This window comes from Colletotrichum phormii (assembly GCF_030913505.1).
Source record: "Colletotrichum phormii strain CBS 102054 chromosome Unknown BDP81scaffold_33, whole genome shotgun sequence".
Classification (NCBI taxonomy): domain Eukaryota; kingdom Fungi; phylum Ascomycota; class Sordariomycetes; order Glomerellales; family Glomerellaceae; genus Colletotrichum; species Colletotrichum phormii.
This window is the reverse complement of record NW_026851475.1, coordinates 153,137-179,024: the sequence shown is the minus strand read 5'-3', so window position 1 is coordinate 179,024 and position 25,888 is coordinate 153,137. Positions and strand designations below refer to the sequence as shown.

The window sequence follows — 25,888 nt, the reverse complement described above, 5'->3', positions numbered from 1 at the left end:
ATGGGAGACAGTTTGAAGACACCTTTCGCCCGTTCCAAGTCAACCAAATGGTGCTGCCCCGAGGGTCGACTCTTCCACATCTTTGCCCTCCTCTGCGGCCCGATCGCCCACGATGCAAACCCGCAGGTCTCCATCTTTCAAGACTCACAAGTGGAGGCGATTGAGAAGTCCCCAAAGGTCGAGAGAAGGTCCGAGTCGAAGTTCAAGGCCTTCTTCAAAAGCAGCGATGACGACGGCACATCCAAAGGCACGGGCTACGCGACGGGCGAGGTCTATGGAAAGAGAGAGGAGCCGAATGAGCTTGTCCGTAATCGTCGTGAGAAGCTCGAGAATAGCATGGAACTTTTACCCAGGCTCTTCGCCGCACTCTCGATAGCATGGCCCTCAACTTCCATGGCTCACCAGTTCGATCGGAACCCCCACCCGTTATTGATGGTCATGGCTCGCCGAAGCCCACTCATGGTGAGGATGGCCGAGCTTCTCCGAGATGATAGCATGGAACAGATCATGCAACAAGGGCTTCCGTACCACGCCCTGTTCGACTTTCTCCATGTGATCTCAGCACATCCCGCCACGGCTCCGCTGGTCTGTGATGTTCGAATTAACTATCACCTCGCACACACTTTATTGCCAGTCTGCTTCGGTAATGGCCCTCTCCCGATGCCAGACAGGCCTGCAAGCTCCAGTGATAAGGCGAAGGGAAAGAGGAAAGCGGAGGAGCTGTGTGAGAAGCAGGAGCAGCCTCAAGAAAAGCTCAAGTCGTTGCTTAGCCTACTCTCTGTCTTGAGAATCCAGGCGGAATCGGTGAAGCGGCTCTACAAACCCGTTCCCGGGGGTCTTTCGCAGACGATACTCATGTGCAACCGTATCTGCGATACTTATCAGCAACTCAAAGAAGATCATCCCAAAAAGGCAAAGACGGAAGTGACTGTTGACGAAGGAAGCACCCCTGCCTCTCTGACCCATTCACTGTCCTCTGCTTCGTCGGTAGGAGGACCACCTACCATCCCGGACGACAAGCGAGAGAGACTCGCAGCCGCCCGGCAATGGCTCAGCGAGAACAAGGTACAGGAGATGGAGTCAGAAAGCTGGCTGAGTGACTATAGAATTGCCCTTCCGGTCTCGGAAGCCACTGCCCACGGCCGTACGAAGAAGCTCGTCATGGAGCTCTCCATGCTGCGAACTACGCTCCCCGACGGCATCTTTGTTCGCTACGATGGCACGCGGTTGGACGCCATGAAGGCCCTCATCGTCGGACCCGAAGACACGCCCTACGAGAATGGACTCTTCGAATTTGACCTATTCTGCCCTCTCGATTATCCGGCGAGGCCACCAAAGATGGTTTTTAGAACAACGTACAGTCGTCGAGAGTTCAACCCGAACCTGTACCCAAGTGGCAAAGGTACGGAAGTCCGCTTGATTTCCCACCCGCACCGTCACAGATCATCGCTAACTTTTGCTCATAGTCTGTTTCTCCCTCCTCGGCACCTGGGAGGGTAGCGCCACCGAAATCTGGGACCCAACAAAGTCCACCCTCCTCCAGCTCCTCGTCTCCGTCCAAGCCATGATTTTCAACCCGGACCCGGTATGGAACGAACCTAATCAGACATTCTCCCCAACTGCCTCGCTGGTGTACAAGACGGAGATGCGCGCCGATACCCTCGTCTTCGCCATGAGCCACTGGCTGCATCTGCGCAAAAACGCCAACCCGGTCGAGTATAACCCTTGGTTCGAGGTTGTGTCCCGCCACTTTGAGATGAACTGGCGACGAATTCTTGAGAAGGCTGAGGTCTGGGCCGCGGAAGACCCCGGGAGTCAAAGCAAAGCCGAAAATGAGTTGGGCATGTTCATGAGGGGCAGGCACTCCAAGGAGAGGTTCCCCTGCGGGATCCGTACGCTTAAAGGGCACTTTGCCGAGTGGGCTACGTCTAAAGACGAGTTGGCTCTCGTGAAGCTTGGTCCTGAAGAGGAAGCTGGGACGACGTATATGCCCCTGGAGAGTCAGCTTAATGTAGACTCTGATGCGTCTGATTTATCTGACGAGGATGACGAAGACGACGAGAACGATGGGGATGATGGGGACGACATGGACGACGTGGACGACGAGTTCGATGAAAATGATAATCTACCACCAACAAATGGCATACCCTATGTACCGGCACCGCCACCTCACTATCATCTGAGCTCCCTCGATATTCTTTGATTTCGTTCAATAGTCGCGACTCGTACTTGCGTTTTGTCTCCCATTCTGTTAGTTAAGTGAGCGTCGGTGTTTTGATAGCAATGAGGAGAGGTTGAGCGTTGATTAGTAATGATTGGTAGACAACGTCAAATTCATGACTAGCCAGTAATCCGAGAGAGTCAATAGAGGAAATAGTCAAACACTGGCTCTCTATATTTCCTAGTATGTGTCTTGTTGAGCACCATGTGAGTCACTCGATATTTTCCTAGATGTTTAAAGGAGCGCGTATCAACGACTCCTAGATGCGCCTGACGAGGTGACCGGTGATGCTGCGTTCTTAGCAAGGGAAGGTAGCAAAACATGGACGTAGTATCGACTTGTGTCAGTATCAAGATCTTTGACCACTCCGTCAACCTCTGATCATGCTAGTCCGCCTTGAAGCTCGCTAATACATCTACGGAGTACGTTGTGCCGGCAGGCTCACGATTGCCCTGCGCAACCTGCAGGGCAAATCGCCGGAAAGCGGCGGCGCATCTAGGTGCTGCTTGGTCCATGCGCAAGCTTACCGCGGGGGTTTTTGACAAGCTGGCACCACGAGATTGATAGACACGGCATCGTGAACCGCTCCTTCAAATCACCGCTGCCGCTCGAACCTCGACAGCATTGTACTGATGATCTGCGGATTATCAGAGTTGAGCGGGCCGTGGGACGTGCCATGGGGCATGCGTGGGTTGCTGGCTGACCGCCCTTCGTCACGACTCAGTTTACTTGATCAAGACGGCTAGCGACGTGCGTCTCAGCGCCGGTGACCCTGTCAGCGAGATAGGTAACAAGGCCTGAAATAATCAGATTGAGGGATAAACTCAAATGGGGTTGTAAGCACCCAAGCGAATGTGTTTCGAACTGACAACAGACTTGTTGATGCCCACCACACACGAAGCAGCGTCGCAAGCAAACACGGCTGACTTGCGGCTGGAGACGTTAGCTGCGGGGGTCCATCGAGGTCAGTGTCTGTGTTCTCGAAGCGATGATACCTACGCCTCAAAGTGTGGCACTTGTCAAGGAGACGATGGTTTGCGGTTACTATCCGTATCGGGGTGGGGGTTGTACCTCGGTGCTTAGTCGATGGCGGGCATAGTAACGCGACGCTTATTGTATGTAGGCTCTATAAATCCTGTCGAGGTTCAAATCCATAAGCAAAGGCTCCGTCATCTCTCGATACTGCTCACCGACCCGAGCTTCATCCCGAACAAGCGTTGACAGTGGATAGGGCTCCCAAGATTCTGTAACCAGACTGCGGGATACCACGTGGAGGAGGGGACTCGGACCGCTTGAGTGGGTGGCCGTTTGTCCCAGCTTCCCAGCCCTTACGGTGTTGGTGGTCACCCCAGTCGGATATTCGGGGCAATTCGAAGCCCTAGCTAGTGATGCCATGACTCGAGCCTCTTTTGATCGCTCTGGACTCGGTGGGCAAGCCGCATGCATGCAGCCTACTCCGTACTCTGTACCAAATTGAAGAACCACAAAGCTTCGTATACGAGCACCACTAATGGGCACCCCACCGATCGTTAGGGGGCACCCCATTTAACCACTTCCGGTTAAAAGCTAGGGTATAAAAGCTATATATATTACTTTTCATAATCTTACCATTAACTAGTTATAAAGTATATTAATTTAATTATAACGTAGTTCACAAGCGAGTGAGCCACTTTTCTTTGATTTCGTACAACCTACCTCTCCCTTTATTTTTCTCCACCTACAACCATGGTGCGACATTCAAATGAAAGCGATTTGGTTCTAGCGCTTAATGCGCTCCAATCTAATTCAAAATTAAGCGTACGAAAAGCTGCATTAACCTACAATGTATCTTGCGCTACTCTTCAACGACGACAAGCTGGCCAACCTGCTAGATGCGATACACGACCTCATAACCAAAATTTAACCTTGTACGAAGAGGAGACCATTGTGCGATATATTATTGACCTGGATTTACGAGCGTTTTCGCCTCGCCTAAGCGCTGTTTGAGAAATGGCCGATCGACTACTTCGCGACCGTGGTGCGCGATGCGTCGGAATAAACTGGGCCTTAAACTTTGTACGACGACGACCTGAGCTCTAGACGCGTTTTAATTGAAGAATCGACTATTAGAGAGTCCTCTGCGAAGATCTAGACGCATACTACGCTTGGTTTTCTCTTATACGAAATATAATCGCGAAGTACGGGATACACGATGCCGATATCTATAACTTTGATGAGACTGGGTTTGTAATGGGTAAGATGTCTTCCGAAATAGTTATTATAGCTTCTGAACGACGTGGTAAGCCAAGAGGAGCATAATAAGGGAATCAGAAATGGGTTACAGTAATCCAGGGCATTGGGTCGTGCGGCTATTTTATCCCGCCGTATATCATCTTTGTAAGCAAGGTCCATCTTGACTCCTGGACGTGCGATAGCCCCCTCCTACCCGACTGGGTAATTGCACTTATAGAAAACGGTTGGACGACAAATGAGAAAGTCTGGCACGATAGCTTTAAGAGGTAAGTGATAAGACTCTTATACAAGAGTATTAAATGGTGAATATTCATATAAAAGCAAGAATATATGAATATAGGGGTAGTTGAGCGTATATAAAAGAGGTTGTAAAGAGAGTATATAGTTAGATTACTATATAAGAAGTTGCTTGCTTAACAAAAGGTCTAAGTAGGTAAAAAGATGCCCTTATATAGGCATAAGATCCTCCGACTAGAATATTTCATTGCTTATTAATTATATCATAATTAATAAGCATATACGTAAGTGAATGCGTAATCGTAATACGTAATACCTTTCAAGTAAATTCCAGCGCATTTTATTACCTTTCAGTGCCTTCTTTCGCTCACGTAAGCTTACATAACCAATCTTGCTTACGTAATCAATATCTATATTAATCTATAACTCTTATAGATTAATATGATATATAATATGCTTACGTAATATGAATGATAAGGCAAATAATAAGGTAAAAGATTTACCTTTCTAACAGAAAGGCCTAGAATGGGTAAAGCACTTTGATTTCCATACAAAGGAGCGTACGAAGGGTGCTTACCGCCTCCTTGTCCTTGATGGCCACGAAAGCCACCATTCTGTCGATTTTGAGCTATACTGCAAGGAGCAGAAGCTTATTACGCTCTGCATGCCTCCTCATTCATCGCACAAGCTCCAGCCTCTTGATGTTGGGTGCTTTAGTCCCTTGAAACGGGCGTACGGCCAAGAAATTGAGGTCCTTATGCGGGTACATATTACGCATATTGCAAAGGAAGACTTCCTCCCAGCCTTTTACAAGGCGTACGACAAGGCAATAACGACGTCAAATATTCAAGCAGGCTTTAGAGCAACTGGCCTTGTCCCGTACAATCCAGAATATGTAATTTCACAGCTGAATGTGAAGCTTCATACCCCAACACCTCCAGGTTCTTCTGCTGGCTTACCACCAGCTTGGGTCCCAAAGACACCAAACAACCCAATTGAATTCACCTCACAGTCTGATTTTATTACAAATCGCATCGTACGACACCAGAATAGCTCCCCGACGTCAATTATTGGGTACATACAGCAGCTAAAGAAGGGAATTATGGTAGTCGCACACAACCAGGTTATAATGCAGTCACAAATGACAGAGTATCAAGAGGCAAATGAGCGTATGAGCCGCCGTCGCCGTACGAAAAAAAAACAGCTTCAGAAAGGTGGAACACTTACAATTAATGAGACAAAGGATATAAAGTCTCAAATTGATGTGACGAGGCAGTTACAGGTAGAAATAGGTCAGAGTAGTGGTCGTGCGAGAAGGATAGAAACGCGCGCGCGACGATGTGGCATCTGTGGAGAGACTGGCCATAATGCTCGCACGTGTCAGAAAGTTGAATCTACCTCTGAAGAAGAGGATTATGAATAGTTTAAATTGATTTAAGGTGTTGTGGTTGATTTCTCTTACATATTGTCGTACGGGTGCTAAAAAGTGGCTCACTCGCTTGTGAACTACGTTATACGAGTTTTATAATTAAAATCGTACAACGTACTTGCATAGTGAGCGACGCATCATAGCGAGCGACGCACTCTCTTAGACCTTTTCACCTTTTATATAAGTTAATTTAGCCACAACGTACAAAATCAATTAAAACTATATATTACTCTCTTTCTCATTACTATTATAAACTACTTTATAAGTTCGTACGTTATATCTAGGCTTTCTGTAATTATTATATTGTCGTGCGCGTGGTTTAGTATCTTTTTTACGACCCTTCTTCTAGGTATTATTTTCTCCTCTAGCATTAACACTACTCTTTTCTACTTATAGTGCCTCTACTTCAGTAGTATTAAATAACCCTCTAAGACGTAGTCGGGTCTTTTTTACCCTCCGGCGCTTACTTAATACCTCTATTCCCGTACAAAGCTTATAGTTCTTAGCCTTAATACTAAGAGGTTAGAGATAGGCAAAAAGAGAAAAGGTAAATAAATTGAGGTACGAGTTGGGATAATTAGAGAATCGATTGTATTGATGATTATTCTATGATATGGTGGGAAAGTGTAGTCTATATATAATATAAATATCATATGTAATTATATGTAACCACATTTAATCACATGTAATCACATGTGAGGCTTAAGTCCGAGCATTTATTATTAAGTTTATACGGGCATATGTGCCTGTCGGCGCTTTAACATGTATATGTAAAGCGTATTTACGTACGGGCTGTACGTGCGTACAAAGCGTTGTATCTCAGTAGATACGTACTTCGGTTGAGTGTTACGAGCAGGTCAAGGCAACCAACTGTGGCACAAAGCAAAAGCTTCGATAATGATGACTCCGCATCATTTTCCCTTGTTCTGCGTTATGTGGCTACGCGCTCACAGTGACAAGTTGCGGCGGGCGTAACATTGAGCCTCTTATTACCATGTAACTTCTTAAGTACGTAACTCTTATAGTACTAATCAAGTATAAGTTTTAGAATTTTAGTAAATATTCTAAGTCTGTTTAGCATGACTTAGGTGGCTAAGGGGCCTAACCTTTCCCTTATATAATTAAATGGGGTGCCCTTTATCACGGGCTGGAGCCCGGTTGAGATCTCCGGCCTTGCCGGAGCCGCATACACACCCCTCTACTGGGAAGCTGTCTCACGGCGACCTATAATAACCGATTATTAGATTAGATTATTACATTTGGTTATGCTATAGGCCGGAGCTGGTCGAGATATCCGGCTTTGCCGGAGCTACTATTCTGCCGTATTATACCGCCTAGTCCGGGTACGTTATACTATAGCTATATGCGTATCCTTATAATTCCTCCTTTTTTCCTCTTCAGCTTAGAATAGTCCATCGACGGCACCTCTACGTTTAACAAGCCTAGGGGCCAGCCCCTTACACCCCCTAACGATCGTTGGGGTGCCCATTAGTGGTGCTCTCGTATACGGTATAAGCACAGAGTCGAAAGTGTGCCATGGGGCGGGATTGTCCGGAACCGAGCATGACTGGAACCAACATGCCTAGTGAAACCCGACGATGAAAACCTTCAATCATACAGGCCGGCCTGGCAGATTGTGATGTCCGAGATAGCTCTACGGCCGAATGACGGTGAAATGAGGACTAATTGATCGGGGAGGCTCCCAGAGGCCAACCTTGAACCAACCCAGGGCCTGAATCATGAAAAGTGTCTTGGGCGACTTTCGCGATTCGTTGGAAACATATTCAGTGATGAAGCTTCAGAAAGGCCAAGATATTGCAAAGTCAAAATTCTCTACGGCAGGCAATAATCGACCATGGCAGCGATATGGTTGGCCGTATTGTCGATGGGAACGTATCGTCCGTTGAAGATCCATGTGGTCCACGAGTTCCAGGTGAAGTTTAGCGGCCAGGTATGGATGCGTCTGCCACGTGCGGTGCATGCAGCAGCAGGGTACAAGTCGATGGAGGAGGGGGATGAGGGGAAACATCCATTGGCGTGTTTGGTCAGGCCAGAGTCGCATCGAAAGTGGCCTGAGGAGTTGAGTCTAGTGGTGATGATGGCGCGAGAAGGTGGCCAACATGAAGACGATAGCCCGTCTGAATCTCTGAGACGAGCCTCGTGTGCGTACATCTCAGACAATGATTGCCATTCCCGGGTCAGTAGACTGGTCGAGAAGCACGAGGGCATCGTAGAGAACTGCCAGAGGTGGCTGGTCTCGCAAGATGCCGATCGACAGGATTCAAGTCTAACAGGAGTAATCGCCATTATTTGACCGTTTTCAATCAGGCCTTATGGTCGTGGAGCTCGTCGGTCCCGAAGCCAAGCCATCGTGAGCGCCATATTCAAGATAGAGACCCCGCTTATCAGGAGCTAAGCTTGGTACCCGAAGGCGCTGACGTTGGCGGCACTAATACGGTGTCACCCTGGCTACTGCTTGGATATTGCGATTGCGAAGTTGTCGCCCCAAGGCCCACGGAGAATATCTATGACTTTGACGGGGGTTCTCAGGGTCTTTGGGCCTGTCCGGGCCAAGAGGATCAGCAGTGAGTTCAAACACGAAAGTGGACGAGGGTGAGGAGGACTAGGCCACATCGAAAAACAACCGCAGCATCAAAAGCCACCGGCTGTTTGACAGTGGCCGAGACATGACAGGCTAGCTGGTGGTTGGCTGAGCCTGCACGTACGGCCGGCGGTGTCAGTCAGTGGGCGTCAATTCGTACGATAGCGCCAGTAGCTCGAAGCCAAATTCTCGCAATTTAAGTCAAGGTCCAGTCTTCTGGTGAGAGAGCTGTTGCTTGGGTCGGTCACTAGACGCATGCGATGCCGAGGTCGTGTCCCAAGGACTCTACTAGGAGCCCGATTCGAGGGGGAGGCCCGAACTCAATCGATGTAAGCGACACGTGGAATTGGCGATGCGTTCCTGAACAAGTGCCTTTGAGCCTTGAGGTGCCTAATGGTGAGGTCAAGTGGGTAGGAGGTCGAATGGGTAGAGGAGTCGGAGTCTGCAAAGTGCGGGATCGAATTGCCTGTTGTAGGTTTAATGGTTGTTCGGAGCGGCTCTCGGGCCCCTTGGAATGGTCGGAACTGGATGCTGCTCGCAATGCGAAAAGAGGATGGGACGGACGGTGATTATTTTACTGTGAGTTTCCACGGTTATACGGCGACTGTTAGACGCGTGGGGATCGGCTCGAGTGGGCAGCGTTTTGCCGTTTGGTTTCTCATTCGGAATCGGAGTCACGATCCCTGTGCTTCGGGCTGTCCTGAGTGGCGCCTTTACTGCGTACATAGCAAGCAAGTCTCCCTGTGTACCGGTGTGCTTTTACTCGGTATCCCTGTGGGGATTCCATGGCTTCGAGGTCGAGGACGAGACTCGGCCGCTGGGCAGCGGGCTGCTTACAGACAGAGGGGGCGAAGGTCGGCAAGTCGGGTAGAGCGGTGGTTTGATAAAGAAGGGTACGCGTTGAAGGTCGAAGAATTGAGGGCGGCGAGGGCGGCTGGTTTTGGCAAGCGAGTTGACTGCATTCTGTCGAGGTTTCTTTGATTGGCACACATGCTTCTTCAGCTGTTGGACTGCAGGTCGACGCATGCGGTCGAAAAGAGAGGAGGAGCCTGAGGAGGACTGGTCAGTGGTGGACGGCGGACGCAGGCTGGTGGTGGCCAGGGACGGAGGCGACGACAAGGCGAGGCCAAGGATCCAAACAATGGGCGATTTTTCTTCGGAATAATGCAGAATAGGACAGGGGATGCCCTGAACAGTCTGTGCCGTGCCGGTGCCAGGTAGGCCCTGAAGGGAAGCGGAATGTTTCTGCATGGCATGGCCCATGGAATGTGGGATTGAGATGCTGCCGATGCTGTCTGGTCACCTGGTGTAATTCAAGGTTTGTGGGAGAGGCGGAAGAAACAAGACACCCGACGTGCACACTCCAGAAGGAAGGGAAAAGAAGGGACGGGAACATTACGGATAGCTGGTGCAAGTACCACCGGAGACGGGAGAGGAAAGTGGCAGGCGGGAAATTCTGGAAAGTGCAACATTTTAGGTTGAAGTTGGTGTGTCATGATGAGGGAAGGAACCCGGTCTGGCCCTGCCATGGTTTATCTCATTCATTGTTCGTGTTGTATGTGAGATTGAGGGCGAGATGAGACACGCCCCAACTGCTCTCTGTACCACCACACGAACAATTGAAGAAAGATGCAATGAGTTAATCCATCAACCTATCCACGTCACGTCTACCCGTACATCTACATCTGTACTTGTATCTGTCTGTACAGATATTATTTGACTCCTTTGCAGAGGTTTAGATCAGCAAAGCACCGAGCTATTCGCAGGCCTAACCTAGCAGGCTGATTTCGGTATGCTGGGAACATGACACTCTTTGATAAGTGCTGTCTTATGCACAGCTCAGGACCTCTGACTCTTCTGCGGCCCGTGTAGACATGATTCGGAAGTTGCCATGACGGGTCGCCCCTGAGGGCATCTTGAGAGACAGAGTCGATGAGAATAGATAGAGACGAGGTATCTGATAGCAGTTGAGTCCCGCAAAGGAAGTATGACCGATGCTGGAGCGCTTATTGTGATGTGATTCGTTTCGATACGGTGCTCTCATATCCATCTATATTCGGCGTTCGTATCCAAATCTGCACCTCATCAAGTTCATCACCCATCTCTCTCGCAGTCGCGGTGCACGTCTCACGTTGTAGATCGGGCAAAACGGCCATGAGAGACATGGATTGGCCCTGCTGTCAGGCTCAGTCAATTGTGGTGCGTGGGGCATGCCTCAACACCATCGTCGTGCCTGAGTGGGGGAGTGCATGAGAGAGGACAATGTTCATTCGTTGATGTTGGTCCAACCCCCTGTCCCTCCCTCCCCTCCTGATCCCTGTTCTGCACATGGCTACTTCCTCCTTTCTGCTTAGCCCATCTCAAGTGACAGTAGCGCAGGTGCGTCCTGCTGCAGGTGCAAGACGGAAGTCCAGTGTTCTTTCCTCCAGTATCCGTACGAATACCTTTTTTAGTTCAGGGCAGTCACCAGTGTCATTCTCCTTCCCGTTGATCGTGACTTCCGCGACCTCCTTCCTGCCATGCTTTCTACCTAATCGCTTTGGGATCAAGGCGCCCCCTTCTCAAATGGGCCCTGCCTCCCCTTTTCATACCAGGTACTTGTGTCATGTATTGTCTCCGTGCCTGCCTCTATCATCTCGACATCTGACGATCGTCACCTCGAATCATTCATTACACACCTCATGGTAAGGTACCTGAAGGGAAAGTGCTGAGAGTACGTACTCATTTTGCCGTGCCTTCCAGGTCCCGGGCACTGAACAGTCAAGTTGGGAGAGAAAGAGGTATGTATTCTTGTCAGGTAGGTACCTACGAATAGGTCAGGTACGGAGTACTCAGAGGCAAGGAGAGAAAGTGTGCCTGGCCTGGGCTAGCCCGCCTGCCCGCCTTCTCCAGGTGGCCTTGCTTAGCGCGTCCCAGGCTCCGTCCACTCCCGGCCTCCGTCCTTCAGTCCAGTCCCAAACTCCCAGGTCGGGCAAGAGGGAGCACTCCAGTCTCCAGGAGACGGGAAGGCGTGGTGGACTGGAAAAGGGTGAAGGGCAGCAAAAAAAGGCAGGCGCCGATCCACAGCAGTGTGCCTGCCTGATATTATTTCCATGCTCCCCTCGCTCCTGCCGCGACTCCCCAATCTGCATCTGGACCAGTCCTCCGTCCTCCGTTCTCCTCTTCGTCTTCCCGAATCCCTCCTCTCAATTAACCCAGTCCCTCTCCGTCATCAATCAACCACTCGCTCCCTTTTTCTGCTTTTTTTTCTGGACCACTTCAAAGGCTCAACGTCCACGACACTACCTCAAGGCTCAAAACCCCCGGTGCAGACCCATCGATCGTCCCCCCCCGACCGACAAGTCGCCTCCATCTCGCCTCCGTGTAGACAACTTCGCTCCTCTCGAGACACCAAACCTGCCAACCAAGGTCCAAGGACAAGCCTGCAGGTCCCTGATTTTCCGCAATCTTGCTCTCCCAGTGACCTCACAGCGTTTAATCTTTTTACGCCAACGGTCAAACCCACACGCGCCCACACGCACACCCCCGAAGCGAACGGAGAACACACCAAGGAACGACTGAAGTCGCTCACGTCCGCCTTCACGTTCACGGGTTCACGGCCACGTCCACCGGAGACCGCTCCCTCCTACCGCACCTCCTGCCGCTACCGCTGCCTCTGCCGCAAAGAGCACCGTGTCCAGCAGCATATCCTGCACCTCACTGCAGTCATCCCAATCTGCCAAAAATCCAATCCAGTGTCAATTCGCCTTCGCCCTGTTCGGCTCGCCTGCTTGCCTGGTCCGACAGTCGTGAAGCAAGCCCCGGCCTGTGGAAACTCGAACCATAGTTGAGACTGGACGGCCACATCGACACGAACCTTTTTTACGCAGGGATCTCACCAAACCCAAAAAAAATTCAACACAATGCCTACCTCGCTCGATTCTTCTCGTCCCATCATGGCTCCCTCTGTACGTTTGTTCCTCTGCTGATGTTGCCTTCTTTCGCCCTAACTGCCCTACCTGCATCTGTCTTGCGTCTGTTCTCACCTGCTTCGCCTCGCTCGCAACCGCCCCTTTGCCCTTTTTGCACTTGGACGCCGCAAATCCCGGTCCTCCCCCCCAAGCTACCCACCTATCCGATCTTGTTTGCCTTTTGACCCATTCCTATCCAATCCTATTACTACCTATTACCTACCTCTCGCCGACCCTCTTTCGTTCACTTCAATCCTCCCTCTGTGCCGTCCTCTTCAAACACGATCAAAAATGACCGCCGTACTAACAGAAACTCCCCCTCAGGTGCGTACCTCTGTGCGATACAGCACGTATAGCATGGCGCCCTCATTTGCCAACACCATCCAGACAAACGATTCGGCTCACGCCGAGATCACCGACATCGCTGTCGGCCTCGACCGTATGGAGAACAAGGCCCTCAGCTCCCAAAGAGTCACTTTGAGCGAGGAGAAGAGCGCAAACCTGAGCAAGCTGGCTCTCGGTGCCAAGTTGGAACGCGCGCTGGACCGGAGAATGAGCAGCCAAGATGCTGTCATGCGGCCGCGCGGCAAGACCTTGAACGAGAAGCCTGCTCAGGCCGCGTAGGAGACTGTCGAGCAACCTTTGACCTCGAAAAAACGGCCTTGGCAGGCCATGTTCAACGCACAACCCAAACGAACACAACAGTCGGAACCAGACCGTCATGGGCCACCTGCCACACGAACATAGAACGACAGGAGTGGGATTCGGACCTGACGCAGCCCGGCTAGACAGCTCGCTGTATCCGAGGACGACCCCGTCGTACAACATCGCCCACGACGAGATGAGGCAGACGATACACCTCTGGATGGGACATACGCAGGGGTAATGGATATGGGACTTGGACTGAGACTTGGGAACTGGCCATCGTGGAAACAATCAAGTTGTGAAGAGTGATTTTGGTTTGTTGGGATATCCAGAGGATGACTGGAGCGCCAACGGCGCAATGATGGCATCCCGTGCATAGTGTTTAAATGGTTTATTGCGATGCTCCGGCTGCGTTACATATTTCCTACTCCGAGAGGCATTACTCGCTGAATCTATCGCAAAGACTTGGGATCATGGCATGGGGGGTTTCCTTGACGAAACTGGGATGTATAGGTAGTGGTACCTATGGTATACTAGAAATGCTCAATAACCCGATCCACCCACGATGTTTCCTTATGATTTCCAGCCTGACTTATTTGCTTTGCGCTAGTGTCGCAAATGATGCCGCATTACTAGAAATGTTTGTAGTGGCTAGTAACAAACAAGCCTGTATCAAAGTCGAAGACAACTCGCGCCAAGAGTGACCACAAGTGCCCAATGATTCTTCAGGCCGCCAAATCATTGCGTCTACCCGGGCTCTCCATCTCCATGCGCGAAGGCGGCTCTCTTATGGGTATTATACGCTGCCAATAAACAGAAGCTCAAGACTGTTCGGCCAGGCCCTTGGCCTCTCGCCCCCCCAGCACCCGTTGCAAGACTCCATGCCCCTCTTGCCGTATGCATTTGTCTGTGTATGAACATCTTGAGTGCTTCAAGTGAAATGTCTCTTTACTTCATCGGTCCTCGTGTAAAACTTGTCCACTTTTTTTTCTTTTTCGAAAGTCGTATGCCGTTTCAGACTTTACTTTACGCCTTCTCCAAACGGGCCTCAATCTCCTTGTATTGCGCAACAAGCTCACCCTCCTCACCCTCATATTCGAGAGCCTTGCCAACCCACTCCCTCGCCTCCTCCAACCTGCCCATCTCCATCAGACACCTTCCACGCCGCCACCACGCCTTTGCGTTGCCGACCTTGCGCGCCTCGACGCTGGCCTCGGCGTCGACGGAGCCCTCGGCCCACTGCTGCAGCGCCATGTGCGCCTGCGCCCTGTTGGCGTACAGACCTGAGACTTCCTCGCGGACGAGCTGGGAGGGTTCCCAGAGCGGGCGGGTGAGGGCCATTTGCAGGCCCAAGGTGTAGAACTTGATGGCGTCGCCGTACTTCTTCTTGTGGAACTCTGCGTTGCCGCTGTCGCGGAGCTTGGCGACCTGGGCGGAGCGTTTGGGGTTCACGGGCATGGGCGGCGGGGGCACGCCGTGCTGGGTTGTTGTGTCGGAGGTGATGAGGGAACGGTGGAGGGCGTTTAGTTGGGAGAGCTCGGCGGCGAGGGCGCGCGAGGACGAGGTTGAGGAGAGGGATTTGGATTGGGGGTCTAGTTGGAGGGGGAGGAGGTCGAAGTGCGTGAGGTCTGTCATGTTGGGCGGTGGGTTGTGTGTGGGTGTGATGATGTGTGGTTTGTTTGGTGCGAGTCGCAAGGTCGCGAGGCCGTCCGTCGGTTGTGCCTTTGGTACTGGGAGTATTCGAGTGGTCGCGATTGGGTATCTTAAGTCGTGAAGAGTGACGGGTACGAAGAGGGCTGCGATCCTGGGCAAGGAATGGTCGCGGTGATTGCGTCGAGGTGGTGGTTTATTGCCAGCTGTCGATCCGGGGTCGAGGTGGCCGGCCGACCCTTTGGGACATTTAGAGGACACTTCTCTGGAGGTCATCCTTATCGGGTCCGGGCGCGCCATCACGTGCTGATAGCTTGAGGCAAGGCGAGGTGGGCCTGCCTTGATGACCGAAGCCCCACCTTCTTCACCTTGCTCACCTCGCTCACCTCTTGGCCGTCAGTAGCAATGACACCGAGGCTTTGCTTTCCATTCCTTTTGGTTGAGAGAACAGTCTTTCGTTTCGTTTTTGGGTTCTCTTGCGATTGAAGTCGACTTTGGCTATCTTAATTGACCATTTACAGTTGCGTCTAGTCTGGGTTCAATCCCAGAGCAAAAGTTCTGAGTTACTCGGGGAGCTTTGCGGTCATCTCCGTTCTGCCAGGCAGCATTTGCAAAAGTATTCTTCTTTTCTCTTGTTGGGTATCTCTAATGTTGAATGAAACCAATTAACCTTTCGTGTTGAAAGAAAGTTCGCGATGATGGGTCCAGCTGGATCCGAGTTCACCAGCTTTCCCCCTGTTCCCTCCCCTTTAGCCCGGGCGCCATAGATCGGCTATTCCCATACCTTTCCCTGATCACCTCTGTTACAATGACCTCATATTAGTCGTAGTAAGACTTGTTCAGACCCTTCTCAACCGCGGCAATCTGCAACGCCAGCGGCAAGGAGAACTGTCGGCACATCATGAAGCTGCCGGTCATGTACCAGAACCCAGGCACTCCCGTGGCTCGCCACCACTAAGCAACAGTTAGCATGATTCCGTCAAGCACCTAGATCATCAGACTTACTCCTGAGTGTTCCTGTTCAGCATCCAAGTTCGCGAATCCGTCCAGCCTATTGACAACATCCGGCCCAAGCAGTTTCTCGACTGTGGTGATGTTCTGCTCGAAACCCGTCGCGAGCACCACCACATCCGCATCCAACTTCGTACCATTCTTCAACACCAGGCCATCTGCCTGGAACTCCTTGACACCCTCTTCGCATCTCTGGACCCGAATCTTGCTGTCAATGTAATACTGCCCGCCCTTGATGAGCTGGTAGTCCGCCAACCCATACCCGTCTTCGCCTTCCTTAATCTCCAGCCCGGCCTTCTTAAGCCCGTCATGCACCGTCTTGTCGTTCTTGGCCATCGCCTGAGTCAACCCGATGCTCATTCTCCGGATCAGCGCGAGAGGTATCGCGTTGCCCGCAATGTCTGCTTCCTCAGTGCTGAGGCCTGGAATCGTCCAGAGTGAGAGCATAAAGTTCTCCCACGACTCACGCGAGATGGAGAAGATTGGATGCCGCTGCACCATTGTCACCTCCTTGGCCCCGTGCGTGACAAAGTCAGCCGAGACATCGTGGCCACTCGTGGCGCAGCCAACGACGACAACCTTCTTGTTGGTCACATCGGGGATCTCGGCAGCCATCTTGTGGTATTTCGAGTGGTAGATTTGTCCCTTGAAGGACTCTTGCCCAGGGAACTGGGGGATCTTGGGCAGGTCGCCGTATACACCTGTAGCCAGGACCACATGACGCGCTGACAACGTCCGCGTTCCCTCCGGCGTGCGGATCTCGACGTGGTATTTTTTCTTCTGTTCGTCGTACGTAGCCTTTAAAATTCCGTGTTGAAGGCGATGTCAAGCCCCATGAGCTGGCCGTAGTGCTCCATGAACTCAGCGACCTTGTCGCCAGTCAGGAACCGCGGCCAGGTCTCGGGGATCTTCATGAACGCCCAGTGATCGGTGTAGGTAGGCGAGTGCAGGGTCACACTCTGGTATCGTTCTCGCCATGAGTCGCCGAGGCGTGCGCTGCGTTCTACGAGGCGGGTTTTGATGCCCATGTGTTGGAGGCGGGCGCCGAGCATCAAGCCGGCCTGGGCTGTTTGATGTTTCCTGGGTTAGCGAAAGGAAAGGGAAAGACAACGATGGGCCGAGTATGATGACTGACCTGCGCCGACAATGAGGACCTGCAGGTCTTCCTCGGGCTCTTTGTGTGCGTGTCCATTGATGCCGTTGACTCCATTGACACCATTAGTGACGGGCGTCTTTGGTGTCGGAACTGAAGCCGCATGACGCTCCTCGACTTCCTTCTGGAAATCAAGCTTCTCGAGCTGCGCAAAGACAGTCCACGCCTTCCACTCGTCTTTACCAGTGTTACCCAGCTTCAGCAACCCTTTTCCCTCGCCGTGCGGCGTCTTGAAGGTGAAGCCGGTCTGGATCCAGACCATGCCGTCAAAATCGAGGAGTAACGGCTTCAGCCCGCCAATCTTGTTGGTCTGTAGCTCGGAGAGGCCATGGTCCGCTGAAGTGAGGTACTTTTTGATGTTGTCTTGACCTTGTTTGCAGGTGAAATCCCATGAAAGGCCTACGATGTCTCTCCACACCAGCAGTTGTCGATGAACAGGTCCGAGATGTCGTCGAAGGATTTTTCGGCGAACCGCCTTTCGAGATCGCAAAGCCATTGACTTGAGATCTTTTCAGCGTCAATGTCTTCTTTCTTGACGCCTTCTTGCAACGTCAAGGCTGGGATTTCGGGGAGCTTGAAGCCGTCCATTGTGTGAATAAGTGTCGAATAGCGAACCTTGAGCAGCTCAGAAACTTGATTGGCATCAACGAGATCTCATCGGATGACTCGAAGAATCAGAATTCAAGGTCAGAAGCTCGTGTAAGTCAGATTTGGTAGGGAAGGACAAGGGTCTGGGACCATTTACTCGTGATCTCCCAACGTCGGGGAGATAGCGTCAGATAGCGTACCCGTCATCCGTCAACCCACTCGGCAAATTCCCATCTCGCCCACCATAACCAAAAATGTACCGGCTCTCTCCCAAGGCGACCACTCAGATCGAGATCCGAAACCATTTCGCCCTCTTTCTGTTCGGACTATTTCCACGAGTGGGCGGCGGGCCTGGGCAAGGTGCCATTAAGTTTCCCCATTTCTGTAACCTTACACCATTGCCAAGAAAGCGAGTTGCTGAAGATGACCGTATGACAGGCTGTTTTTGCTCTTTTTGCTCTATTTTGCTGGAAGGATTCATAAACACTGATGGATTAGATCATCTTATCTGATTATACCCCACCTTTCTATTCGCGCAGATCGGCGTGGTCATCCCAATCACGGCATGGTAAGTTGCGTCCGGCGGGGGTGGGATCAATAACTTACACAAAGTGAAACCCGCGAATGTGACCACATGCGCGGGAACGCTGTGGGATGAACTTGTTACTAAGTTCTTAGTGGGCTGAATACGAGATCTGACGAGGAAACAGCAAGGAACCTTTGTCGCTAAAACAGCATATTAGCCAAGGTGGAAAATTGCGATGTTGCATGACGTTCAAGAAGTCCACCAAGAGGATTCAAGCTTGCCCGTAAAAGACAACCACCGACCTGATCACATGTGGTATTTGATCTTTTCATACTCTGGTAGTGGACTAAAGTTCGCGGTCTGAGTAAAATAGAACGTCAGCTCTTCACCTCATGGAAGCTTGCCCAGCGCTCGTGTTGCACCTTCATCAACTGGTTCGCTTGCTAATGCCAAGCCCAACGTCAGCACACAAGCCTCAGGCCACAATTCCGAGAAGATCAAGCATTACTTGGCTCCTTGATCCACCGGCCCTAAAGAATGGGTCTGTCGGCAGCTTGCCGGACAATCGAGAAAAAAGTCCGGATGTTCGCAATCGAGTGACTGATGTTCACAGTATCTGTAGATGTTGGATAATAGAGTAAATGATGGATTGGGATTTGGCTCAATATCTTTCTGGATCTGATCAACAGTTGCGGTGATCTAAAACAGCCATTGTACAAGGTAGAAGATGCTCAGACATACTGTTGAATTCGGACCCCGGAGTACCCACACGATTGATATCTAACAAAGTCTCGCCCTCATGGTATGTGAGGTCAATGCTTGCCCCTATTCGCCTTCAAGACTTGGACAAATTGTCCAAACCACTGATGAAGGACATCCGTCGAAACTTCTCCTACCTCTGTGCGCATTCTCGGAGAGCATAACTGCGCGATCGTCACCTATCGCTCTTAGTGTCGCTGTGACTATCGACATCGTCACATTGTTGTTGTTGTTGTGGTACTCAGCGGCGTCGCTCTAACCAAAAGAGTGCCCATAATGGAACTCGAAAACTAGTCAGGCTATAGTCCTGCCAGTGAAAGATGGAAGAAAGACGCCTGCAGACATTATTGAGAGAACCACGGTTCATCTGATTACTGTTAAATTGAAATGGCCTGACCCGAAGAGCAGTCCAATGTCGAATGTTTATCTTGAAGTAGTTTATCAGGGAAACTTTTGCCAAGTCGGAATCGTGTCGAGGGGTAGCCAATGAACTGTAGTAATCTCAGTGCCATGGATCCGTCCATTCTACAGCAGTGTTGTCATCGTTGTATCGCTGATGTTGCGGTCTAAACCCTTCCCGAATACTCGGTTATAAGTGCAATTAAGCTTCAAATCGGGAACTTCCAGTCCCGTACCTCTTGATTAAGATTGGTTTTTGTAGCTCGCTTAACAGGTGTGCAGGTTGCCCCTATTATTCACTCAAATACGTGGGCCAGCTCTTCACAGCCGACCAGACTCTGTGAATTACTCATGAAAGACATAATATAACTCGACAAATCATACTAGCCAGGATTTGATTGAGTGAGCTGAATTATTATGTCCAACTTTCGGGCCAGGCCATCAAAGGTGAAGAGTCCTAATCCTACGTGAACCTACTATGGAGTGAGGTAAATTCCTTCTGACGATTCGTCCCTTGAAACTATAGCCTCAACATAGAACACATAGAAGTCGCAGCACATGTGTCATCTGTAGGGAAGACGGTAAGTCGTCAACGAAATGCCGTCGAAGTCCTTCCTGTTGCAATTACTCCAGCTGTCAACATGCGCCATCTACTTCCGCAGCCATTCTACTGTCGCGAGCTCAACACATGTAATAGCGTTTAACATATCGTACCATATCCCTTTGACCCTAACATTCCTAATACTCTGTAGATTGCCGGACATAACCATTAATAAAGGAGGATGGTATAAAGACAAGACCCCTCTCTTCTCATAACCTCAGCTACATATAAGTTGACTATTCAACGGTTCCTGACCAGAGACTCAGCGGTATTTCAACTCCACCCCTCATGAGCTCAGTTTCCATGAATAAGAGAAACTTATTTTCATCCGTTGTCATGAGTTCAGAGAAGAAGTGGATGGCCTCGATGTCCGACAAAGCGCGAAATGATTCTACCGACAATTCGGGGACCGGAGAACCGCTAGTGTCGGATTTTGGCGAGGACGAATCAACTTGCGTTCGCTGCACTGTTTTGGCGTGTTTAACTGGGGTTTCCCGGCTCGACATTCCGTTCCCGCTTCGACCTTCGTTTTATTGACACCGTCTCGACCTTCCGTCCTAATAGTTGAGCGAGCGTACGAGACTCTCGCGATGAAGACGAAGGTAGATAGGCCAGAGGGCCAGGAGGGATATAAAGTCATTATTAATGGGATGCGAATTTCCAAACTTGATTTCTTCTGCCTGAACTTTTTCTTTGCTCAAGAAGTCGACGTGTGCAGAGTCCTCCTAAGCATTTGCCCGTGCCTAGCCAATATCTCGTGCAAGTCTCTAATAAGACGTCAACATGGAAGCTACACAATCCCTCAACATCACGGAAGCGTCAATAAGTCAGTTGCAGAATGCGCTGAGTAACTCTCAAATCACGAGCGTAGACCTCGTCGCGCGCTTCCTCCATCGGATCGGCAAATACGATTACCGCGGGCCCTCGTTCAACTCCATCTGCATCATCAACCCCAAAGTCTTAGATGAGGCACAGGCCTCGGATGTCTACCGCGCATCAGGCCGCCCCCCACGATCTTTAGAAGGAATCCCGTTTACCGTCAAAGACAGCTACAAGGTTGAGGGGCTCATGGTTGTAGCTGCATCCCCAGCCTTCAAAAGCCTCGTATCATCTTCGGATGCCGCCGTCGTCGAGCTCCTACGCGCTGCGGGTGCGGTACTGATTGGGAAGACTACAATGCCTCCCATGGCCGACGGAGGTAGTCAGCGATGTCTCTACGGTCGCTCGACCAGTCCTTACAATCCCGAGTACTTGTGCACAAGCTTCGCGTCAGGCTCTTCATACGGCTCTGCAGTATCAACGACATCCTCATTCGACCCTATCGGCCTCGGTGGCGAAACAGTCTCATCTGGTCGAGCGCCAGCCTCGCACAACGCGCTGGTGGGATACTCGCCGTCGAGAGGCGCCATTCCTTCCGGCGGTCATTGGCCGTTATACCCGACGTGTGACGTTGTCGCACCCCATACCAAGTCTGTCGCTGATATGTTGGCGCTTCTGAACGCCATTGTTGCCGACGATGCGCACCCGAGAGGTGACTTCTGGCGTGAACAAACGGTTGTGCCTATCCTGCTTAGCTCTGAGATCCGACCACGGGACTTTCTATCCCTCATGGATCCGGAGGCGTTGAGAGGAAAGCACATTGCTGCCCCCAAGTGTTACATCGGGAAGCAAACTTCTTCCGGGTACTCTGCGGTCTGCTCAGAAGCCACTCGGCAGTTATGGGAACAAGCTCGAGTTGACCTTGAGACGCTAGGTGCCAGAATTACTGAAACCGATTTCCCTCTGGTCGAGAACTATTCTACACAGCTATTTCCTGGTCAAGCTGCCAATGTGCCAGGCATCCCGAGTACCTGGATTGATAGCGAGCGGTGTCAGATGATTGCCACGGCATGGGACGACTTTCTGCGCAACAATGACGATCCCGGGTGCCCTTCCCTGGATGTTTGTTTGTTTATTTTATATTTAACGCCATGGCGGCAAGGGTGCAGCCGCCCTTGCCGCAGACCTTCCGGAGGGTATGTGGCGTAGAGGGTCGCAGGCTCCAGCTATATAGTACACGCCGTATCCTGACGTCCTCCAAGTCTTGCTCGTGAGCTACTATGTGATATATCCATCCTTAGTTCCCACTAGTACCTTAGTTCTATTATAACTATCTAGTTTCTTAATAGAGGTAGTTTGTCGTTTGGAGGATAGGTTATGGCCTATTGTTACGGCCAGCTAGTCGTAGTGAGGTATGTTTGCAGAAGTTGAGGCTGTGGAACTAGTAACAGTAACAATCGAATGTAACAATCAGATGTAATAATCAGATGTAATAATCAGATGATTATTACACTGGGTCGAATCGATCTCAAGTAGGGAAGGCTTCGGTGATTAATCGTAGTCTTGTCAAAGAGGTTCTCAGGGAAGATAGCTGAAAGCGATCATAAGATCTAATACGAAGTTAATTACTAAAGAAGCTATGGGAAGTCTGTCCTAGAGTCCAGCTTAAGTCTATCTTATATATAAGTCCTAGTCCTGAATATATCCTTTATTAATGATCAGTCCCTCTAATCGGGTAAGAGCTTATTATTCCTATATAAGCGCTTATAGTCCCACTATAGTCACTCATGTCTTATTTAATTATCACGTGACTTATACTATAGTTCTTCTGTTCCGTAAGAGGGTACTTAGTATCCCTTATCTCTTATATATATGGTATATTATAGCCGCCGTAAGCCTGCGGGGCAGGCCCTGTTCTTAATTATATATATTAGGTCGTAATATTAGCCTTCTCTCTCAAAGGTCTAGCTGTTACGCCCGCCGCAACTTGTCACTGTGGGCGCGTAGCTATATATGCAGAACAAGGGACAATGATGACCGGAGTCATCATTATCGAAGCTTTTGCTTTGTGCCACAGTTGGTTGCCTTGTCCAGCTCGTAACACTAGCCCCGTAGACCTATAAGTAAGTAGTTATAGCCCAGGTTAAGGTTCGTCAAGTTTATTATTTCTCGTACTAACAATATAGGTAAAGAAGTTTCTACTGACATACTATCGGTTTCTTATCTACGTCGCTTACGTCGTTCTTTAAAGATCGTTAATTAAGGTACCGAGGTAATACCTTATTTTTATTATCGTTCTTACGGTCTTTGTTATAAGATTTTAATAGATTCCGCTATTTATAAAGAGTATATTTATTTAGGTAAAACGTTAAAGAAATATAATACGTCGAAAAATACGATTTATATTTAACTAGGTTATAACCTCTTTTATAATTTACTTCCTATGTCACGGTAGCAGGCAGGTTGTTTGGCAGGTGGATGCTGGGCAGGCGGATCAGACAATCTATTGCTACGGGCAGGCTCTATCCTAAGCAGGTACAGGCTCTGTTGACAAGACGTAGCTCAAGGAGCTACGTTTCTGGACATGCGCGACAGAATACAGGATGCAGAGTTTTATCCAGCCTCAGGCTTACGTAACCCGGCCACCGGATTACTCAACACCAACCTCAAGGTTGGGGGCTAGGACAGCGGGTCTGTGACATCCTAGGCCCCTCAAAATAAGAGATTATATTATTTATAAACTAAGTAATAGCTATAAAGACGTCCTTTCGGGCCTTATAATACTTAGTTTTTTCGTTAAGGGCTATAAAGCTAGCTCTAATAGCTATCCTATTTATAATTAAGGGCCCCTTGACCGGTAAAGGGGTTATTATAAAGGCGTTAAGCTAGCTTCTTACGAGGCTGGGCTAGGATAGCTAGGCCTCGGTACCGCGGTGGCGTTTAGCCCTTAAGGTTAGGGACGGCTCCGGAGGGGTTCCGGAGCCTCGATCAGGGCCGGCCGAGGGAGCCGGCAGAGAGCCAGGGCCCGGCGGAGGCTGTAAAGCCATCGCGGTAGGGTGCTGGAGGTGAGAGGTGAAGGGTTTTCAGCTGTCAGGACTTTAGTGGTAGCCCACGTCTTATACTAACAGTAGATGCCAAGAAAAATTAGGCGAGAGGGAAGTTGTCCCCCCTTCCCTGGAGGGCGTTGATTACCGCCAGATCAACCCCGACTTCGCTCCATTGGATGATCGGTCAGAGCACACCGAGCAGCAGAACCATGTCCGATACGCAGAGATGATTGACTTCATCCGCAACCGCCCCAAATCCATCTACGATCTTCCTGGTTGTGCAGATGCGTTGATCGCTCTCGAGGAGGCTCGCAAGAGAGACTTGGAAGACTGGATGGACGAGAACGGCTTTGATGTTGTCGTCTTTCCCACGAATGGCGACGTGGGAAGAGCTGATTCTGAGGATAATCGCGAGTCCATGGCATACTCCCTACGGGACGGGTTGAAGTACTCTAATGGTAACCGCGCCTTGAAACACTTGGGTGTGCCCGCCATCACTGTGCCGATGGGAACGCTGTCTGACAAGAAGATTCCTGTCGGGTTGACATCCACGGGCAAGGCTTGGACCGACAGCGAGCTATTGCGATATGCATATGCATTTGAGTCCTCAAGACGACGAAGAGACAGCCCCTCATTGGCACTTCAGCTGGACTCTGATATTATCTCAGTCAGTTTGGCTCGAGGACATGTCCAGCAACCGAGGAAGATGGAGTTGGTCGTATCTCGTGTGGTTGCAGAAGATGCCTCAACAGGAGCCTTGATAAGCCGGCATGTCGCTCTCAGCGGGTTATTGAAAGTCGACGATTCGTCTGAGGAGCCACATGCAGTGTCGATGCAGGTCTTCGTCAATGGAGACCGGATGGAGTCTCCCATACTTAAGGGTAGCCGATGGGAATGGTCTGGATTGTTGAAACGGGAGAAGATCAAGGAGAGATACCCAGTTCAGGGCAAGATTGCTCGAGATCAGTTCATGGTTGTGGTACTTGCTCAGACTTCAGATGGTTACTCGAGTGGCCGCTTGGTCATGATCGACTGAGAGGCAGCAGGTATAACATAAACCAATCGGTGAAAGCTCGAGGAACTTGATTCGAAGTGACTCGAGATGTGATTCTCTCTGCATTGTAAATTGGTTGAAGTTGACCGGACTCATACATGGTGTGCCATAAGTTGCGCCGCACTCTCGTAACTCTCAGGCCCCACCAATTGCTGAACTCGCAGCGATGCCTACTAGTTGAGTTTTGCTCTTGAGAATTACTAACCTTAGCTCTTTGCCGTTCTCCGGTTGCTTTCTGCGAAGAAGTACAATGGCGACTGGCTAACTTTGGACTGCTTATTCCTCAAGCTGCTGCAGATGTGCGAGCTTCTCATGTCGAATCCCAGTTCCTGGCTCCATTCGTTTAAGCTTAGGTTGCTCCGGTTGTTAACCTTTTTCCTTTTTTTTCTTTTTTTCTTTTGCGTGCTGCCGAAAGTTTTACCGAGAAAGAGTGCCGATGAATAGCTGTTGGTTTATTCAGTGGTTTGTCTGTGTGGTGCAGAAGTTTGTTTCAATGAGACTTTTTGGTCGAGTCCGCCGGTCCGTCCGTTTGCAGCAACGTGGACTTCAGGACCCATGAGTGATTTCTCACTAGATGACTCAGAAATAATGGCATTGAAATCCCTCAGGATGTCCGTTGAAAGGAAGAACAATTTACCCAGGTAGAGAGTCCTTAACAATTATGACTAAGCCCACCATGAGGTGCCAGCAACTGCCGAAGCGGCACAGAATGGCGCTGACAACAGTCAGCAGCGGAGGATTCTCCGTGCATGTGCGGTGATGGAAATATCATGAGATGGAAACGGCCTAGACCGTCGTCAAGTTCTTCTTGGACCTCGGAATTGTGCCGGGATCAGGCAAGGTACGGACATAAATCGCTCAGAATGAAGATCTCTTCGGACCTATTGGGATGCGGGGAAAGGGAAAAAGTCTGACAGTTGCAACTTACAAAGCATTGTCTAGTTTGAAAGAAAGAAAGAATGCGA

At 50.3% G+C, this 25,888-nt stretch overlaps 9 protein-coding genes across 9 annotated transcripts; 6 read left to right on the top strand and 3 right to left on the bottom strand.

The window, feature by feature from the left end:
- BDP81DRAFT_399985 (uncharacterized protein) lies at positions 1 to 2,203 on the top strand (the record flags this gene model as incomplete). The annotated part of the gene is made up of 2 exons (XM_060588628.1): positions 1 to 1,402; positions 1,467 to 2,203. The coding sequence occupies 2 exons, from the start codon at positions 1 to 3 to the stop codon at positions 2,201 to 2,203; spliced, it is 2,139 nt and encodes a 712-aa protein (XP_060438745.1).
- A 5,749-nt stretch (positions 2,204 to 7,952) lies between these two features.
- On the bottom strand, positions 7,953 to 8,426 carry BDP81DRAFT_455055 (uncharacterized protein; the record flags this gene model as incomplete). The annotated part of the gene is made up of 1 exon (XM_060593024.1): positions 7,953 to 8,426. One exon carries the CDS (start codon positions 8,424 to 8,426, stop codon positions 7,953 to 7,955), a length of 474 nt encoding a protein of 157 aa, XP_060438744.1.
- Positions 8,427 to 11,037: 2,611 nt separating this feature from the next.
- BDP81DRAFT_142758 (uncharacterized protein) lies at positions 11,038 to 12,453 on the top strand. Its single transcript, XM_060581856.1, has 2 exons — positions 11,038 to 11,405; positions 11,464 to 12,453. Exons 1-2 carry the CDS (start codon positions 11,403 to 11,405, stop codon positions 12,280 to 12,282), a joined length of 822 nt encoding a protein of 273 aa, XP_060438743.1. The 5' UTR covers positions 11,038 to 11,402; the 3' UTR covers positions 12,283 to 12,453.
- Positions 12,454 to 12,623: 170 nt separating this feature from the next.
- BDP81DRAFT_333651 (uncharacterized protein) lies at positions 12,624 to 13,295 on the top strand (the record flags this gene model as incomplete). The annotated part of the gene is made up of 2 exons (XM_060585686.1): positions 12,624 to 12,668; positions 12,996 to 13,295. The coding sequence occupies 2 exons, from the start codon at positions 12,624 to 12,626 to the stop codon at positions 13,293 to 13,295; spliced, it is 345 nt and encodes a 114-aa protein (XP_060438742.1).
- Positions 13,296 to 14,342: 1,047 nt separating this feature from the next.
- Positions 14,343 to 14,951, bottom strand: BDP81DRAFT_455053 (tetratricopeptide; the record flags this gene model as incomplete). The annotated part of the gene is made up of 1 exon (XM_060593023.1): positions 14,343 to 14,951. One exon carries the CDS (start codon positions 14,949 to 14,951, stop codon positions 14,343 to 14,345), a length of 609 nt encoding a protein of 202 aa, XP_060438741.1.
- A 441-nt stretch (positions 14,952 to 15,392) lies between these two features.
- Positions 15,393 to 17,425, bottom strand: BDP81DRAFT_485297 (flavin-containing monooxygenase). The gene is made up of 4 exons (XM_060595151.1): positions 17,113 to 17,425; positions 16,847 to 17,043; positions 15,972 to 16,775; positions 15,393 to 15,920 (listed from the first exon to the last, which is right to left on the bottom strand). Exons 1-4 carry the CDS (start codon positions 17,390 to 17,392, stop codon positions 15,786 to 15,788), a joined length of 1,416 nt encoding a protein of 471 aa, XP_060438740.1. The 5' UTR covers positions 17,393 to 17,425; the 3' UTR covers positions 15,393 to 15,785.
- A 509-nt stretch (positions 17,426 to 17,934) lies between these two features.
- BDP81DRAFT_440738 (uncharacterized protein) lies at positions 17,935 to 18,383 on the top strand. The gene has a single exon (XM_060591543.1). The coding sequence runs from the start codon at positions 17,973 to 17,975 to the stop codon at positions 18,228 to 18,230; it is 258 nt and encodes an 85-aa protein (XP_060438739.1). The 5' UTR covers positions 17,935 to 17,972; the 3' UTR covers positions 18,231 to 18,383.
- A 2,403-nt stretch (positions 18,384 to 20,786) lies between these two features.
- On the top strand, positions 20,787 to 22,435 carry BDP81DRAFT_506720 (amidase signature domain-containing protein; the record flags this gene model as incomplete). Its single annotated transcript, XM_060595670.1, has 2 exons — positions 20,787 to 21,944; positions 22,323 to 22,435. 2 exons carry the CDS (start codon positions 20,787 to 20,789, stop codon positions 22,356 to 22,358), a joined length of 1,194 nt encoding a protein of 397 aa, XP_060438738.1. The 3' UTR covers positions 22,359 to 22,435.
- Positions 22,436 to 23,877: 1,442 nt separating this feature from the next.
- Positions 23,878 to 24,905, top strand: BDP81DRAFT_506715 (uncharacterized protein; the record flags this gene model as incomplete). Its single annotated transcript, XM_060595669.1, has 1 exon — positions 23,878 to 24,905. The coding sequence occupies exon 1, from the start codon at positions 24,096 to 24,098 to the stop codon at positions 24,903 to 24,905; it is 810 nt and encodes a 269-aa protein (XP_060438737.1). The 5' UTR covers positions 23,878 to 24,095.
- Positions 24,906 to 25,888: the final 983 nt, after the last annotated feature.